The sequence below is a fragment of the Capricornis sumatraensis genome, chromosome 7 (assembly GCF_032405125.1).
Source record: "Capricornis sumatraensis isolate serow.1 chromosome 7, serow.2, whole genome shotgun sequence".
In the NCBI taxonomy this organism is placed as follows: domain Eukaryota; kingdom Metazoa; phylum Chordata; class Mammalia; order Artiodactyla; family Bovidae; genus Capricornis; species Capricornis sumatraensis.
In genome coordinates this window covers 60693354-60713604 of record NC_091075.1, presented here as the reverse complement: position 1 = coordinate 60713604, position 20251 = coordinate 60693354, and the positions used below count along the sequence as shown (strand labels likewise).

The window sequence follows — 20251 nt, the reverse complement described above, 5'->3', positions numbered from 1 at the left end:
ATGTAGTTTTCTATTGTCAAAATACTGACAAATGATTATGAGGACTAGTGATCTAAGGATGAGGGAAGATTAGAATACCTAATTGTGTGTGTGTATGTGTGACAGCACAGCATGGCATGCGGGGTCTTAGTTCTGATCCCCTGCAGTGGAAGTGTGGAATCTTAACCACTGGACTGCCAGGGAAGTCTCTGAACATCTGATTTTATAAGCCCAAATTCTTTCAAGAATAAGAACACATGAAGTAAAGTTGGGGGGGTGCTCCTATATTTTGCATCACATTTCTCATACTTTATAATAAATTCTCAGTAATGACTGGACAATGAATTAGCTGGGTGTTTTTTGAGTGATGAATTGCCATCATCAAAACACATTAATGTTTAATTCTGAAAAAACAACAAAACTTTATAATACTGCTGCTGCTAAGTCGCTTCAGTTGTGTCCGACTCTGTGTGACCCCCTAGACGGCAGCCCACCAGGCTCCCCCGTCCCTGGGATTCTCCAGGCAAGAACACTGGAGTGGGTTGCCATTTCCTTCTCCAATGCATGAAAGTAAAAAGTGAAAGTGAAGTTGCTCAGTCGTGTCCGACTCTTAGCAACCCCATGGACTGCAGCTCACCAGGCTCCTCTGTCCATGGGATTTTCCAGGCAAGAGTACTGGAGTGGGGTGCCATTGCCTTCTCCATTATAATACTAACATCACTAAGTTATTACAGGCTAGCTTTGATGTTGGTATTAGTCCAATTAATAAAGGGACCATCTCTTTTCTTGTCAAGAACTTCCAAGGTGTTTAGTTCTTCAGTCTGAGACATGAATCAGGATAACCTGGAAAGCATTTCAGTTTCTGTGCTCAAGGTCTCATTCCTTACGATTGATTCAGCAGGTCTGAAGTGAGACCTGAACATTGTATTTTTCAAAGCCTTACAGGTGATCCTAACACATCGTGGATTAAAGGCCACCAATAGACTTCAGAGAAGGGATGCATACATTATACAAGTCAGCATGTGATGAATGTACAGATTCAAAAACACTGATATATGTAATAGATACTTCAAACATGTAAACTGAATTTCTTTGAATATTTTAAATGAACTAGTAGAACTTAATAGAATACTTGTTATTTTCAAAATGAACATAATGGTAAAACATTAAAATTGTTTAAATACATACACATTGACAAAAAACTATTTGTGCTTCTAAACATTTTTAACTTAATTTGCTTTCAAGGCTTCATTTGCTATCATGTGTTAAACATGCCATTTCAATGATGTGTTGAACATGTTATTTCAATGCGACAATTAATTCAGAGATTTCTGGGTATAGCAATCATTCCCACAGCTTCAGATGAAGGATCAAAAGAAGTACAGGCTTCTGATTTGTGTCTGTGGAAGACTGAAGTCATCCATTCACAAAAGGAACAAGAAAGAGGTAGGAACAGAGCTAATCACACGTGAAAAGCTGCACAGCTTTCCAACATTTCTTGTTCGAGGAAATTTGGGGTCTTGTACATACAATGTTAATAATCTAAGAATTTACTTAAAAAAGAATTTACTGCATATCCATACAACTATAGAACCCTAGCCATTAGAACCATTATATACAGAATCTTTGTATCCAGAAAGAACCTATGTGGTCATTTAATTCAACCCCTTTACTCTGCAGATGAGAACATTTTGAGGCCCAGAACAGCACAAAGAGATCAACAAAGGACATATAGGCAGCTGGATACAAAGCCAGGACCTGAAGGCATTCAGAATGTTGGTCAAACCACTCACAAAGGAATGGAAATTTTTGCTAACCTCTGCCCGAAGCATCAGTGAGTGCAAAGACTAAAGGTTTGAAGGGAGAATGATAGAACAAAATGAATGAGGATAATTTAACAAGAAGACGACACTAGAATTAAAGATCTTAGACAAAAGTCTACTACTGTGTTACTGCCCCTTAGCTAGGTATAAGAGAAAAGGAGTCTCAAGTTTCTACGTGTAGAGATAACATCTCTATCTCTGGCTAATCAAATGTTTTTAATACTGTGGGTCTGTGTAGTTTATATAGTGTCAGTATTGTTACTATTACCATTTTTTTCCTATCATGTGCTTTGGTTTCAAGGTGTGAACTGGAGAGGTATGGTGTATGATTAAGAGTATTTTAGGAAGGTTCTAGAGCTGTGCTATCCAATACAGTAGCTACTAGCCCCATGTGGCTATTTTAATTAAAATAAAAATTCACTTATTTAGTTGAACCAATCATATTTCAAATGCTCAAATAGCCTCATGGGGCCAGTGGCTGCCAGATTGGACAGTGCAGATATAGAATGTTTCTGTCATTGCAGAAATTGCTTTCTATTGCATAGTGCTGATTTGATTCTGTCACCATGTATCTGGACAAGTATTTAACCTCTCTAAGTTTTACTTCCAACAGCAATACAGATAAGTAATACATAATACTTTATTTTAGAGGATCTTTCATGGGAAGACTATTAAATTGAATGCATAGCCCTAGCATAGAATAAATATACACTCAAGGTAAATCAACTCCTATAGTAGAGCCTCGCTTTTCAAAGACCAATGGAAAGACCTGTAATCTCAGTCTTTTGTCTTACACATTGTTGTTCCTTTGGCTGTCTTCCTAAAAAATGATCCCTAGCATTATTAATTTTTATAACTAAATTTCCTAATTCCTGATTAAAATGACCTTTAAAGAAAGCTGAGTGCTGAAGAATTGATGCTTTTGAACTGTGATGTTGGAGAAGACTCTTGAGAGTCCCTTGGACTCCAAGGAGATCCAACCAGTCAATCCTAAAGGAAATCAGTCCTGAATATTCATTGGAAGGAATGCTGAAGCTGATGCTGAAGCTGATACTCCAATACTTTGGCCACCTGATGTGAAGAACCGACTCACTGGAAAAGACCCTAATGCTGGGAAAAATTGAACGTGGGAGGAAAAAGGGAGGACAGAGGATGAGATGATTGGATGGCATCACTGATGCCATGGACAGGAGTTTGAGTAGGCTCCGGGAGTTGGTGATGAACAGGGAAGCCTGGCGTGCTGCAGAACATGGGGTCGCAGTCAAACACGGTTGAGTGACTGAACTGACTTAACACGCCCAGTAGACATCCTAACCCATAATATAAACATCTGGGAATAGGCTATTTATGGAGCATTTAAAACACATCTGTCTGTGAGTTCTACTTTATCTCTGCATGGTAACAGAGGAAAATATCTAACATTTCTGCTTAGTTTTATTTCTTTGATGTTACTAAGATGGTAAGTCTTATTTCAAAGAACTGCATCATGAGATCATTCAAATCTTTTATAACAGACATTCAATATAGAATAATGAACTCTATATTGCTGGATATTTCCAGGTCACAGGGAAATATTTAATTTCTAGTTTACTGTTCCTCTGCAGTAGGCAATCAATTTATAAGTCAGAAAAATGCCTAAACATAGAAAAGAGGCAAGTATCAAACAAATCAAGTCACCAACTATGTAAGATGAAGCACTGCACCAGTTGTTAAAACTGTGGGGATGCAAAGAAGATATGATTTTTTTTTTCAGTGAAGGGACTTGGAATTTGAGGAGCTGAGTTTTATGAAGTAGAAAAAAAGTAAATAGCAAGAATAATCACTTGCAATTCTTCAGATTTCACATGTGTGCACACACACAGTATGCACTACAGCCAAAAACTACCTCTTTATTACAAATTATTTAGATTTCTTCACTTTCATCACCAGAACTTGCATTGGGCTTTCTTTTTTTTGTATTTATTTATTTGCTATGCTGGGTCTTAGCTGTAGCATGCAGGAATTTTAGTTATGGCATGTGGGATCTAGTTCCCTGACCAGGGATGGAACCCGGGCCCCCTGCACTGAGAGCTCTGAGTCTTTGTCAGTGGACCACGGGGGAAGTACTTGCATTAGGCTTTCTTAATGGAGTAATTTTTTCAAAAGAAGTTTTAAGAATCACTTCCCAAGGATTATACACTATATGATTTTGAGTAGAAAACAAAGCTGCATTGAAACTCTATTCATGGTCTGTCTGGCTCACTCCCTAGGTAAGTGATTTATTCCTAGCCACCTGCCTCAGCTTTTGGCATTCAGAATTCATGCCTTTGCCAACGTGCAAATGACTGTATAATGAATCTTTTGGCATCTTTTGCACATATTCAAAGTCACAAATGTAAAATAAGAATGTAAATTGCTTAGTATAGGCTAGCAGTCTCTAAAAGAATTTTATGCATATCCTTTACAGTATACTTTTAAGCATGTGCCCCAATATATAGACATTTGACTTTATAAAAGATATACATATATCATACAATTATTTATATTATAAAACAAAAGAGATTTAAAAGATAAAATGTAAATAAATACATTCCAGTTATCCACATTGTAGCATTTCTCCAACAAATCATCTCATACATTCCCAATTGGAATGTAACTAGTATCAGAATACAAAGAAAGGAAAGATCAGCATGGGCTAGTGTCTGGAAAGGCAACAAGTAACAGGTGAGATCTGATTACTGAAACTCTTAAGAGTTTAGATGAGTAACCTGGAGTTTAGATGAGTAACGAGGAAGAGGAATTGGAGTCATCTCTTTTAAGGTGAGGACAAGGCAAGGTGCATACAGAGAAATGACAAGAGGCAAAGAAAAAGACCTTCACCTCTTCCCTTCTCAAGAGAAATATTTTTGAATTTAAGGCGTTCGCTGCTGGTCCTGTGGCCAGAATATCTGTAGGGAAGAGTTAAATGTTGTTTACATAAGAATCAAAATTTCTAAAACAATAATCAGTGTGAAGGAGAAGAGCCAGCGGGCACCCTCATGCAAGGCTGCTGAGAATTAAAATAGTTAACACCCCTGAAGGGCTTGCCAGGTGTTTCAGTGGGTAAAGAATCCACCTGCAATTCAGGAGCCATAGAAGACACAGGTTCGATCCTTGGGTTGGGAAGATTCCCTGGATGAGACCATGGCAACCCACTCCAGTGTTCTTGCCTTGAAAATCCCATGAATGGAGAAGCCTGGTGGGGCTACAGTTCATGGAGTCACAAAGAGTCGGACGTGACTGAAGCGACTGAGTATGGACACACTTGATGTTCCTGAAATGACTTTCAGAATACAGATCAAAAATCCCCAAAAATGTGCACACTCTTGGGGCTTTATCTAGAGGAAATAGTCATCTGTATGCAGGGATCTAGCTAGGGGGTGTAGGGGAGAGAGGATTATCACAGGTTGTTTCCGATAAGAAAATATTGGTTAAATAACCACAAGTTTTGTCTGTGCATAGAATGATTCAGCCATTTAAAAAGATACAGAAGAACATTTAATGCCATAGCAGGTTGTTTTATTGGACATTGCCTTTGCCTATCCAGGATTCTTTCTTATGGTGACAGATCCCATTTCTTCCTTTTGGGAAACCACACATTCCCTACCTCAGCTCTCAGGGATTGGGCAGAGGTGACTCCTCCCACTGAGCAGAGGTGAGCAAGGGACCAAGGCCTGGCCAATAGGAGTGTCATATCTTCTGGCAATCACCATCAGTTGGGTGGATATGAGAGCCAAACAAGGCCAGAGAGAGTCAGTTTCAAGATGTTTGTTGATGCTCTTGGAAAAGAGTCACTCTCTTTCCACGGAGGAGGCTAAGCTGATAAAACTTAAGCTTGGAGCTGCTAGCGGATTTTTGCTACCACACAGATAACCTGCATAAGGAAATGCCATCACAGAGGAAAAGAGAATCTAGAAAGGGAGGAAAAAAAGGATTTCTGGCATTATTTGAGTATTTGAATTCATGACATCTAAAGTTGAGCTTTTATTTACTTCTGTGAATCAAAAACTTTAGTTTTTGCTTGTCAGTTTGAGTTGGGTTTCTGCCTTTTGTGACCTACTTTTTATGTTTGTTGTTGTTTAGTTGGTAAGTTGTGTTTGACTCTTTGTGACCCCATGGGATTTCCCAGGCAAGAATACTGGAGTTCGTTGCCATTTCCTTCTCCAAGGGATTTTTCCAAGCCATGGATCAAACCCACATCTCCAGCTTGGCAGGCGGATTCTTTACCACTGAGCCATCTGGAAAGCCCCTAATTTTATGTTTCAGCTCAGTTCAGTAGCTCAGTCATGTCTGACTCTTCGCGACCCCATGAAGTGCAGCACACCAGGCCTCCCTGTCCATCACCAACTCCCAGAGCCTACTCAAACTCATGATCATTGAGTCGGTGATGCCATCCAACCAACTCATTCTCTATCGTCCCCTTCTCCTCCTGCTTTCAATCTTTCCTAGCATCAGGGTCTTTTCCAATGAGTCAGTTCTTCACATCAGGTGGTCAAAGGATTGGAGTTTCAGCTTCAACATCAATCCTTCCAAACACCCAGGACTGATCTCCTTTAGGATAGACTGGCTGGATCTCCTTGAAGTCCAAGGGACTCTCAAGAATCTTTTTCAACACCACAGTTCAAAAGCATCAGTTCTTTGGCACTCAGCTCTCTTTCTAGTCCAACTCTCACATCCATACATGACTACTGAAAAAAACCATAGCTTTGTCTAGACAGACCTTTGTTGGCAAAATAATATCTCTGCTTTTTAATATGCTGTCTAGGTTGGTCATAACTTTTCTTCCAAAGGGAAAGTGTTTTTTAAATTTCATGGCTGCAGTCACCATCTGCAGTGATTTGGGAGCCCCAAGAATAAAATCTGTTACTGTTTCCCCGTCTATTTGCCATGAAGTGATGGGACCAGATGCCATGATCTTAGAAGAAATGGAGTAGCCATCATAGTCAATAAGAGAGTCCAAAATGCATACTTGGATGCCATCTCAAAAACAACAGAATGATCTCTGTTCATTTCCAAGGCAAACCATTCAATATCACAGTAATCCAAGTCTATGTCCCAACCAGTAATGCTGAAGAAGCTGAAGTTGAACAGTTCTATGAAGACCTACGAGACCTTCTAGAACTAACACTCAAAAAAGATGTCTTTTTCATTATAGGGGACTGGAATGCAAAAGTAGGAAGTCAAGAAACACCTGGAGTGACAGGCAAATTTGGCCTTGGAGTACAGAATGAAGCAGGGCAAAGGCTAATAGAGTTTTGCCAAGAGAACGCACTGGTCATAGCAAACACCCTCTTCTAACAACACGAGAAGACTCTACACATGGACATCACCAGATGGTCAATACTGAAATCAGACTGATTACATTCTTTGCAGACAAACATGGAGAAGCTCGATATAGTCAGCAAAAACAAGACCGGGAGCTGACATGGCTTGGATCATGAACTCCTTATTGCCAAATTCAGACTTAAATAGAAGAAAGTAGGGAAAACCACTAGTCCATTAGGTATGGTCTTAATCTAATCCCTTATGATTATACAGTGGAAGTGAGAAATAGATTCAAGGGATTAGATCTGATAAGACAGAGTGCCTGAAGAACTATGGACGGAGTTTCAGTTTCGTGACATTGTACAGGACACAGGGATCAAGACCATCCCCAAGACAAAGAAATGCAAAAAAGCAAAATGGTTCTCTGAGGAGGTCTTACAAATAGCTGTGAAAAGAAGAGAACCAAAAAGCAAAAGAGAAAAGGAAAGATATACCCATTAATGATCAGTGCAAAGAAATAGAGGAAAACAATAGAATGGGAAAGACTAGAGATCTCTTCAAGAAAACTGGAGATATCAAGGGAATATTTCATGCAAAGATGAGCACAATAAAGGACAGAAATGGTATGAACCTAACAGAAGCAGAAGATACTAAGAAGAGATGTCAAGAATACACAGAAGAACTGTACAAAAAAGATGTTCATGACCCAGATAATCACAATGGTGTGATCACTCACCTAGAGCCAGACATCCTGGAATGTGAAGTCAAGCGGGCCTTAGGAAGCATCACTACAAACAAAGCTAATGGAGGTGATGGAATTCCAGTTGAGCTATTTCAAATCCTAAAAGATGATGCTGTGAAAGTGCTGCACTCAATATGCCAGCAAATTTGGAAAACTCAGCAGGAGCCACAGGACTGGAAAAGGTCAGTTTTCATTCCAATCCCAAAGAAAGGCAATGCCAAAGAATGCTCAAACTACCACACAATTGCACTTTTCTCACACACTAGCAAAGTAATGCTCAAAATTATCCAAGCCAGGGTTCAACAGTATGTGAACCGTAAACTTCCAGATGTTCAAGCTGGTTTTAGAAAAGGCAGAGGAACCAGAGATCAAATTGCCAACATCTGTTGGATCATTGAAAAAGCAAAAGAGTTCCAGAAAAACATGTTACTTCTGCTTTATTGACTATTTCAAAGCCTTTGACTGTGTGGATCACAACAAGCTGTGGAAAATTCTTCAAGAGATGGGAATACCAGACCACCTGACCTGCCTCCTGAGAAATCTGTGTGCAGGTCAGGAAGCAACAGTTAGACCTGGACATGGAACAGCAGACTGGTTCCAAATAGGGAAAGGAATACGTCAAGGCAAAAATGTTGCAAAACAGTATGCACAATGAAATTCAGTTTTTATTCTAAAAACATATTTTTATTCTATACTAGTATAAAATATACTGGACGAACACTTCCTCAAATTGTTAATAGTTATTATTTCAAGGTGGTAGGGTAATTAGTGATTTTTATTTTTTTATTTCTGCTTATCTCTATTTGCTAATGTCTAATGGTAAAAAAAAAATAGTACACAATATTGAAAAAAACTCATCAAAAACTAGATCAAAAGGATTCTGAAGAGACAGCTATCCAGCTGTCTTCACCTCTTGCACCCTGTTGATCATAACCCCCAAATCATTCTTCACATCCACCACAGTAGTGAGTTTTACCTGGACACATGGCTACCCAGGCAGATACCACATCTGAACTTCCTTTGCTACTCACTGTGGCCATGTGATTAGGTTTTCAACAATGGCACATGCGCAGAACTGATATCTGTAATTTGTGTTAATAGCTTAATGTCCTCCTTGCTCTTTCCTTGCTCTATCCCACAGGCAAGAATGCGGAGGGGGAGCTTAGGAAGCTTTGACCATAAAGAAAGAATAATGCCCTATGGGATGGAGAAAGAGTATGGAAGGAACCTAGGTCTCTGAGGGAACTTGGGTAGCAGAGCTACCTGTCTGCCCTGAGCCATTTGTCCATTTGTGAGATGACAGAGAAATAAACTTCTATTTTATTTGAGACACTATATTTCTGAATCTCTTATCATCTTGGCCTATTCTCTACTAACATACTCCCTAAAGTTAAATGGACAAATTATATGGCTTTGTGCATATTGAGTGATTGTGTGTATGTCTGTATCACTGTTTTTCATGCCTAATTTATCTAATCCTAAAAATGTAAAACTTCATTGTCTAGTTACAAATGGATGAACACAGAAGCAGTTAAGTGTCATAAAAGTTTCCTCTGCCTTAAAAATTTGGACTTACAAAGGTCAGTTGTGCAACTCTAGAACCCATCAGCCGTTTTGCTAAGCTAATTCTTTTTGGGAACTAATGATTCCAATAAATTTCTATTCTGTTTAAACCAGCCAGTCAGTTTCACTTGCTTAAAACTAAGAACACTGATTGATACAATGTAAAGACAGACTTTAGGGGATTTATGAAGCAGAGACATTACTTTGCCAACAAAGGTCTCTTTAGTCAAGGCTATGGTTTTTCCAGTGGTCATGTATGGATGTGAGTTGGACTATAAACAAAGCTGAGCACCAAAGAATTGATGCTTTTGAACTGTGGTGTTGGAGAAGACTCTTGAGAGTCCCTTGGACTGCAAGGAGATCTAACCTCTCCATTCTAAAGGAAATCAGTCCTGGGTGTTCATTGGAAGGACTGATGTTGAAGCTGAAACTCCAATACTTTGGCCACCTCATGCGAAGACCTGACTCATTTGAAAAGACCCTGATGCTGGAAAAGATTGAGGGCAGGAGGAGAAGGGGACGACAGAGAATGAGATGGTTGGATGGCATCACCAACTCAATGGAGATGAGTTTGGGTAAACTCTGGGAGTTCGTGATGTCCAGGGAGGCCTGGCATGCTGCACTTCATGGGGTCGCGAAGAGTTGGACACGACTGAGTGACTGAACTGAACCCTGTATGAAATATTTAACGTATGTGTGTGTACATACATGCACATATAGACACACACATACAGAGGGTTTTCTGGGGAAAGGTTCTATAGCTTATGTCAAGGGTATCCATGATATGACTTGGGCTTATGTGTGAGGAGGACATTACAATACATCCTTTCTTGATATAGGTACAATATAGTAGAACTTCTTTGCCATCTCTAGAAGTAAAGGTTTTTTTCATGTGGAGATGTATAAGATTTTAATTTTAAAATGAATCAGAATTAATAGACTGGTTCAAAGAAGATGTTTGACATAAAAACATAATATTAAAAAGGGTCAACAACAGAAAGAGACACTGCTAATTACTTTCAATTAATTCTACATAAATTCTTGGGTTTAAAATTTATGCTCCTATTAAGATCTGTCCTAATCTAGACTTCTATTAAATAAAGAATGCTTCATCTAATGAGAAAAAAAAGGGTCAAGAAAAAAGGGACAGCACTTGAGAAATGCTATATTATGAAGATAACCCCTTGCTGGGAGAGAAGGGCCTAAATGTCTTCAGGATGAATCAAAGAAAGGCAAATCAACAGACCAGGAACAGAAGAGTTCAAGGATATCTGCTGAAACAGAATAGCAAGCAATGAATACAGTGGATCGGATGACTGTGGGTAAATGGCTGTCAAGAGATTATACCTGTAAGTCAGTCAGAGGTGGCTTGTTTCAAGAACCACGCTGAGAAAATTAGTTGAGGAGAGAAGGTAAAACTGGTTAGAATGAATCAGTAACTATTATGTTAATCCAAAGCGAACTCAGTGATTAAATGAAAAGTCACAGAGAACTGTCTACTGGTATTTGTCCATGAAATTTACACGTTAATGGTTTGGGTTCAAAATGCAGCTATTTCCAAGAGACCAAGGTCAATATTAACAATGGTAAGTCAGACTGATATCTATCATTGATTTGGGTGTGATGAAAATAGCACTTTACCTTTGTGGTCTTCCTCCCTAAAACTTATAACCCCAGTTTAACCATGAGAAAAGTATCAGACAAATCCCAACTGAGTAAGACATTCTGCAAAATACCTAACCACTACTCCCCAAACTGCCATGGTCATCAAAAACAAGGGAAGTCTGAGAAACTGTCACAGCCTAGAGGAGCCTAAGGATATATGATGATTAAATGTAATCAGTATCCTAGGTGGGATCCTGTAACAGAAAAAGAACTTTAGGTATTTAGACATTAAGGGAATCTGAATCAAGTATGGTCTTTAGTTAATAACAATGTATCATATTGGTTCACAGTAATGGATACACCATGTTCTAACATGTTAATAACTGTTAGGGAAATAATAGGGAAAACTGGGTGTGGGATATATAGGAACTCACATTATTTCTGTAATTTTCCTGTAAATCTGAAAGTATTATAAAAATATAAACTTTGGTTTTTTAAAAATGCAGCTTCATTTTACTTACTATTTTTGAGCAAGTTACTTAACCTTTCCGTGCCTCACTTGGCCTCATCTCTACAGTTAGAATGACAATAGTGACAATCAAACTCAGAAATCTGTGAAGACTAAATGATGTAATACAGTACTAAAATGCTTAGAACAGTGTCTCACAGACATTAAATACCCAGCCAGTATTAGCTATTACTTTATTGGGATATTTATAAAATACAGTAGTATTTTAAATACTACTATTTTAAATAAATTAAAAAAAATCTGAAATAAAAAATGTTTAACTTTATAAACAAGGTTGAAATAATGAAAATTTCTTCACTATGTAAAAATACCATAATTTCAAAGTTGGCCAATCAACAGTGTAAACTGTGTTTATGTTATGGTCCCAAGATGAGTTAATCATGTAAACCTGACTGGCCCTGGTGAAAATTCATCTTAAGTTACAGTCATAGAAACCTACTGCTCACACGAAAGGTCACAAATCTGTTACTCAGGGCCTAAAATTCCTCAAGGTGTAAAAGTCAAAGTTTGTATTTTAATAACAAAGTAACGACATTGGAAAAAAAGTGGCTAAGCTACAGACACAAGTCAAAGTTAAAAGATAAGAAACTTTTAAATCACTTAGATGTGAGACAGCAGAAATTACCATAAATTGAAGAGTCAGGCAGGTTTGAATACAACTGATGAAACATATATCATATGAATTCCCCCATCATGTCATGTCAGTCTATGGTATACTGAAATAAAATGTTTGCTATATATTTTATTGCAGATAGTATATAAGGAAAAGAACTATATTCAAGTTATATACAAAATTTGATGAATGTCAGTGTAGCTTTCTTTGACATTAACAGTGATAGTTTTTGATTTATTTACAGTAGAAGGGCAACCACCTAGAGAGATTGCTCACTTAATCAAAAAGCTGGAGGCAAATAAATGTATCCTCATGATGAAGATCAAAGACTTAGAGCTGGAGGATTGAAGAAGGGTATGAAAACTGATACATTTAATCTGGAAAAAAAAATGGAAAAGTAAAAGTACACACACAAATGACATTTCTAAAGTCTAAAATGATTTTCACTTTTTTTGCAGTAAGATGTTGGGATAGAAACTTTAAGCCACCAAGAATATTAAATTTCTTTGACACATTTCCTCTCAAATCTAAAAATCGAAGACATTTTCTTTAAGTACATTTTATTTTTGAAATAGTATTTTAGAAAGAGTTTGGTCGCTGCAGATGTGAACTGTTTATTCCCTTACTATTTATTTTCTCAATCTTCTCTATTAGCATTTTTTTAAAAAAACAGCTACATTCATTTTAAATTTTAGAAAATATAATTTTCTGATTTTTATAACTCCTACAAATAAAAACATCAATTATATATTCTTGAACTATGCACACAGCAATCTCAGTCCAAAAATAAAAGCAATCTTTTTCTGTCATAATGACTATCCCATCAAGATGACATTTTAATGTGGATACTAAAGAACAGAGTAACTTAATTTCGGTAATCATTAGCTTTGCAAACTACCTTTCCTGTAAGGAAGTAAATTACAGTGACCCAGGTGTGTGTAATGTAAGATTATATACATGTATATAAATTTTATACTCCCTCACATATGTATAATCTCTCCAAGTAGCAGACACATGTTAAGATTTTTATAACTTATGCTGGTAAATGAATGAACTCTTTTTTTCCTCTAATTTTGTTAAAATATTTTTGATACATTATATTGACTTTCAAATGCAAAGATGATTGATTATTCTTTGGTTTCTCACAAAAATGGTAAACCCTGAACCTTTTACTAAATAAATCACTCCTTTTATGGCAACAAGTATCCAAAGACAACACAAAACAATGAAACCATATTAATTCACATGACCTCCATATGAAAATCATCAGTGGCTTCTATTCTCTTAATATAATGCTAAATCATGAACTAATTAATTTTTTAAAAATTAAATATACTAGTTACCTATGTAAAGATATTCCCCTCTCTCCATTACACAAATGAGCATAGATGACTGGTCTATATTTGTTACTATTCCAACACCACAGTTCAGAATTCCACATTCTGAAGATTAGAAGAGAAGGTGGTAAATATTCCCAAGTAAGAGATACTTGAATATATGAACTCATTTTGTCTCCATCTCTTATGATGCCTATATTAATAATAACCAACATACAAATTACAAGTGTTATCAAAACCTGCAGAGAAATTTTAAAAGAAAAAGGATCCAGTAATTAATCTAGAAAAATAAGCCTTTAAATATTTTTGAGTGAAGATGAATCAGAAGGGTGACTTTCAGGCTCTAACTTATTTCTTACGATGTGATAGTAGTTTAAACTGAGTAAGAAGAAAATTCATTTCAAAAGTAAAGCCTGGCTCCATGGGTGAAAATGGATAAAGTCATATGAATTTAACCAATTTTTAATTTTCAAACTCATTTCCCCTTCTTTTTGCCCCCTTTTTACGAGCTGACCACATCTAGCTCCTCTATGTTCCCTTATACTTTCCTGAAGGAATGTCCTTCATTTCCCTAAATAGCACAATTTCCAGTGAAGTGAAGCTAACAGGAATTAGTAGCTGTCATCTTAGAAAGAGATGTGCTACTGTATTCTCTGTATTAGTCAAGAGGGCTGCAACATAGGACAAAGAGAAATAACCATAAGAAAAATATTACTGACAACCACAACGGTGCAAGTAAGAATTACTGGCAACTACCATGTGCATCTCCTGGTAAAACCTTTCACTTTCACTAAAATTAAAAAATGACTATAATCCATTGCAAACTGAATGTCATAAAATTTTCTGTACTACAGAAATGTCTCCTATAGTTTTGCTATAAGACTATAGAAGGTACATGAATGAAGCAAACTACAAGGCATGATGCATTAAACTGCTACCATATATTATTTTCAAGGCAGAGCCAGATCTATATATGGAACACAAGATATTTCAAAATGAAAGCTATTTGTTGTCTTTATAATTTTCCAGAATTAAAATCAGTATTAGAACATTTTAAAAAACCCAGTAAAAGTACCACATATACATATCAATATATATGTGCATTTATGTAGAGGCATATATATGTATAATCATAGATTTTAAACAATAATACTAAATTATTTTAAACAGTCTAGAGAATATCCCCCCACACCCCATTTCTAACAGTAAAAAAAATAATCGACCTGCACGAACTGGAATCAGATTCATTTTCTTCTTCGCTAGTGCCATCACCCACTTCTGGTCCATCCAGCCACTGTGCACCGCCACAATCTTCTGCTGTAAACTCAAATGCAGGGACTTCAGAGGTGGATGCCATTGGCCAAGAAGGTGAATTCTGAAAATCCAGTTGGCTGGACCTTCGGTAACCAATTGAAGCCAAAGGCAATTGCAGGCTACATGGATCTAAAAACTTTCTCCCACCGTTCGCTCCAGTCTGTCCTCGATTCCAAAATTCTCCCTGCTGGCTGTCAACTGTAGAATTAGGAGATGATGCTTGATGGCTAAACCACCTCCATCTGATTTTCAAAATCTGCTTCACATCAAACTCTTTACGAGAACCAGACATCCTCAGAGAAACCAAGTGATCGTCTAGGCAACGGGCAAAAAGCACTGCACACAGATTTGTGCATCCAACCAAGACAAGAGAAGTATAAGCCCTGCTGTACACAATAAACAAATTGAAAGGAAAATAAATCACATTCACATATATATCTACATTTACTTTTATACAAATATATCAGATTATAAAGAACAAAGGACAATGAAAAAAAGAGGAACCACGGTGGAACATTCCGTTCAATCAGAGCAAACTCTCATCCACCTATCCTGAAGCAGCTAGACTTTCCCCTGCTCTCCTTTCCCTTACTGACCATTAGCTCTCACAAACACTGACAGCATTCATTAAAGTCCTTTTAAATGCAGAACACCACCCCCTTTTCTTAAACCACAAATGACAGAGACAGAAAGCACTATCCCAGTTGCAGTGTCTGTCTCTGCTGCTTAGTACATTAACTCTTTTATTGCTGAAACAAGAAATGTATTCCACAGCATTTTCCTTTGTACTTAAAAATCACTGTAAAACTAAATATTTCTATCTTTATACTAAGTTCCTAAATGAATTTCACAATCACTGTTTTAGAAAGCATTTTTAAATCAGATGAGTTATAGTGATGTTGAAGCTGTACTCTGGATGGGGGTGAGAAAGGAGGAGAAATACAAAGGTGGGGCTCCCGTTTACTGCTCTCCTCTTCTGTTTTCTCCCTTAAGGAAAGGAGGGTGTTTCATTAATATAGTATGATACTCGGTAGGACCTCATTTGAGCAAAGAATATTGAGAAGACTAAAGAGAGAGAAAAAGTTTGGAAACTACAAAGGATCAAAATACGACAGTACTTACTCTTTTTAAAATAAATAACCTGAAGTCAGTATGGCTTTATAATTATGACTGAGCCATTCTGATTTAGTACAGTTGACAAATTTCTATGACACTACTTGGCAAAAGGAAAATGTGGCTCAAGAAAGATACCTAGGACTGGGATAGGATTCTTTCTTGGGTGTACAAATACTCTAACGGTACCCTCTGTTGTTGACAAAACAAATGGTCTGAACATGGTTATAGCTAAGGCACATTGATAAAGCAAATAAAAATCTATCAAATACAATCAAATTTTAAAATACTGAATGGTAACTGTGAGCAAGACACTCTACCAAGCATTGTGGGGGACACCGATACACATCTTTGTTCTTACGCTCAAAAATAATTAAACTGAGTTACTGAAACAAAAAATGACAACTTAAATATAAGAAACACTATAATGCTGCAGTATTAACATTTTGTTACCTACAAATGTACAAATACAGAATTTGAGCGTTCAGGGTGCCCAATATCTTTCGAATGACCAAAAAAAAAGAAAAGGTGCTTTGAAGGCTTATTGAGGCATATACCTTAACTTTACACAGCTCTTTAGGAGAATAAAAATTATTCAGAGACATAAGAATGAGAGGCATGAAAAGCCATATACAATTCTGTGCCAAACACTGTACAACAAACCATAAATACTGTGAGAAAGAGAAAGGAGATACCAGCATGGTGTGGAGCGCTATGGGTCAGTTCGATTAGGGAGAAGCCTTCTAAGAATGGGAAGAAGATGCGTAGGCAGAATGATGAAAGGTTTTATCAAGGAAGAAATGTATCAATAAAAGCATTAAGTGAGCATACTGACAAAGAAAGAGGGGGAGCTATCAGTCTGATCAGCCAACCAGACATTCCTAATTAATTTTAAGGAGTAGTAAGAGACAAAGTTGCATGCATAAGATGACATAAAATGTCCTGAGCACAGAGCCAAAGTGTAAAGGCTAGCAGGCAATCTTAAGTGGACTGCTGAATAGGGCAATGCTTTTAGAAAGTTAATTTGGCAGTAGTACGCAGCATGCATTACAGTATGAAATGATACTTTTCCCTCTTCTTCACCTCTGCCAGACTCTTCCTATCCACAACCTTCTAACTCCACTCTACATATCCAACTTTGTTTCTGTTTTCCAACATGGACACACCACTTCAGAGGCTACATTATGGTGCTTCCTCTTCCACATGCCGTTCTCCCAATTTCTCTGGTTTTGGAAATTCACTCATCCTTCAAGGTTTATCACTAGCACTGCTGCCCCTTAGAAATTACTCTAGCCTTATGGTTCTCAACAAGAGTAGCACCAACCCCTCTGCTCTCACACCCTGAAAGTAGGGGGCATGGATTTTTAGTTGCTGGAATGACAAAAGAGGGCACTGAATGGGCAGAGGCCAGAGATGGTAAATATCTGCAAGTACAGACCCACACAATGAAGAAACGCCACTGGCACAGACCCACAATGAAGAAAGGCCACTGCAGCAGTTCATGATGATCTTACCATCACTGTCTTCACGCAAATAAGTATAATATTTACCAAGCATTTATATGTTTAAGGCACCACAAGTTGTGGAAAGATAAATAACAAAGATCTTTAAGAGGGCTATTTATTGTGGCAGAGAAAATAATTAAATGAACATTACAAATAGGGAATTTATCTTAATAAATATAACATGTAAATAAAATTTTAAATTGGATTCAATCTGTCAATATGAGAACACTTACCAGAGAGTCCATTTACAATGTGCCAGCTCCAATAACTAATTTTAATTGTTTTGCTGTTTGGTTGACTGGTTGAAGCCTGAACACAAGAATGGACTTTAAAGGCCACTGAGGTGCCAGACATTCCTCAGTATGTGATAGAGAAGAAATCCAAAGACGTGAATGTTAAAATGCTGAACCATGCCTCTAGTCCCAAGAGGGGCCAAAGACCCTTTTCACAGAGGAATTGAGAAATGCATTAAATAAATACCTCTTAAGTAGAGAAGCTCTTCTGAGTAGGCTAGAGATGCAGGTGCGAGATTAGCTCCTGAAACAGGCTTTCTGATTAAAGGGAAACTAGAATCTTCGGTTGGAGAAGGCAATGGCACCCCACTCCAGTACTCTTGCCTGGAAACTCCCATGGATGGAGGAGTCTGGTGGGCTGCAGTCCATGGGGTCGCGAAGAGTCGGACACGACTGAGCAACTTCACTTTCACTTTTCACTTTCATGCATTGGAGAGGGAAATGGCAACCCACTCCAGTGTTCTTGCCTGGAGAATCCCAGGGACGGGGAAGCCTGGTGGGCTGCTGTCTATGGGGTCGCACAGAGTCGGACACGACTGAAGTGACTTAGCAGCAGCACCAGCAACAGCAGGATCTTCGGTTGGCAAAGGCGAAGCAGCAGTTTCTAACCACTGCTGTGATAATCATGGGTTTAGCTGCATACATACGTACCTATGCATGTATATACAACACCCTGCCCCATCCTTCTACATCAGCAGGCTCACAATACATGCTTTTCTTCACGGAGACACTTACTTTGTCCATCTTCACCACTCATTCTTCCTGGTAATCAATGTTGACAGCTTGGTGTATAGCCTTTCACATCTTTCTCCATGTTTATAAAATTCATATCCAAACTTACATACACATATATAGTTTTTATTATTTTGTTTTATAAAAGAGATATTATACATATTTTTGGCATTTTGCTTTTCTCACTAAAATTATATACATGGAAATATAAATTAATAATGATCTTTTTAAGAGTTGCATAGTATTTCATAACTGTAAAATGCAATTAATTAAACTATTTCCTTGTTAGTGGGCATGCAGATTGATTTTATGCTTGTTTTATGCTATTAAAATAATTTTGAAATAAAAATCCTTGTGAGGCTTTTGTTATCTATGGGATTTATGCACAGAAGTGGAATTCCTGGGTTCAAAGTATGTCTATTTTAAATTTGAAAAGATAGTTAACTTTCATAAAATTCATATTTTCAAAACTAAAGTGAGTGTATCCTTATTTTCACAGGCCCACTAGTCAACAATAAGTATTATCAGTCAGTTCAGTTCAGTTGCTCAGTCGTGTCTGACTCTTTGCAACTCCATGGACTGCAGAACGCCAGGCCTCCCTGTCCATCACCAACTCCCGGTGTTTACCCAAACTCATGTCCATTGAGTTGGTGATGCCATCCAGCCATCTCATCCTCTGTCGTCCCCTTCTCCTCCCACCTCCAATCTTTCCCAGCATCAGGGTCTTTTCCAATGAGTCAGGTCTTTGCGTTAGGTGGCCAAAATATTGGAGTTTCAGCTTCAACATCAGTCCTTCCAAAGAACATTCAGGACTGATCTCATTTAGGATGGACTAATTGGATCTCCTTGCAGTCCAAGGGACTCTCAAATCTTCTCCAACACCACAGTTCAAAAGCATCAATTCTTGGGCGCTCGCTTTCTTTATAGACCAGCTCTCACACCCTTACATGACTACTGGAAAAACCATCGCCTTGACTAGACGGGCCTTTGTTGGCAAAGTAATGTCTCTGCTTTGTAATATGCTGCCTAGGTTGGTCATAGCTTTTCTTCCAAGGAGCAAGACTTCATGGCTGCAGTCACCATCTGCAGTGATTTTGGAGCCCCCCAAAATAAAGTCTGACACTGTTTCCCCATCTATTTGCCATGAAGTGATGGGACTGGGTGCCATGATCTTAGTTTTCTAAATGTTGAGGTTTAAGCCAACTTTTTCCCTCTCCTCTTTCACTTTGATCAAGAGGCTCTTTAGTTCTTCTTCACTTTCTGCCATAAGGATGGTATCATCTGCATATCGCCTGGCAATCCTGGTTCCAGCTTGTGCTTCATCCAGCCCAGCATCTCTCATGATAGATATACTCTACATATAAGTTAAATAAGCAGGGTGACAATATACAGCCTTGATGTACTCCTTTTCCTATTTGGAACCAGTCTGTTGTTCCATGTCCAGTTCTAACTGTTGCTTCCTGACCTGCATACAGATTTCTCAGGAGGCAGGTCAGGTGGTCTGGTATTCCCATCTCTTGAAGAATTTCCCAGTTTGTTGTGATCCACACAGTCAAAGGCTTTGGCATAGTCAATAAAGCAGAAATAGATGTTTTTATGGAACTCTCTTGCTTTTTTGATGATCCAGCAGATGCTGGCAATTTGATCTCTGGTTCCTCTGCCTTTTCTAAAACCAGCTTGAACATCTGGAAGTTCACATATTGTTGAAGCCTGGCTTGGAGAATTTTGAGCATTACTTTGCTAGCGTGTAAGATGAGGGCAATTGTGTGGTATTTCCAATATGAGCTCTCTATTACCAACATCATTTTGATATAAACCAC

The 20251-nt window shown here is 37.9% G+C and overlaps 1 protein-coding gene across 2 annotated transcripts in view; it reads right to left on the bottom strand.

Moving 5' to 3' along the window:
• KLHL5 (kelch like family member 5) overlaps nucleotides 1-15095 on the bottom strand; it is a 65686-nt gene extending 50591 nt beyond the window's left edge. For both annotated transcript variants that reach the window (XM_068975180.1, XM_068975181.1), the window contains exon 1: nucleotides 14698-15095. In XM_068975180.1, the coding sequence (XP_068831281.1) occupies nucleotides 14698-15080 (383 nt within the window). In that variant the 5' untranslated portion in view covers nucleotides 15081-15095. The remainder of the gene's footprint in view (nucleotides 1-14697) is intronic.
• Nucleotides 15096-20251: the final 5156 nt, after the last annotated feature.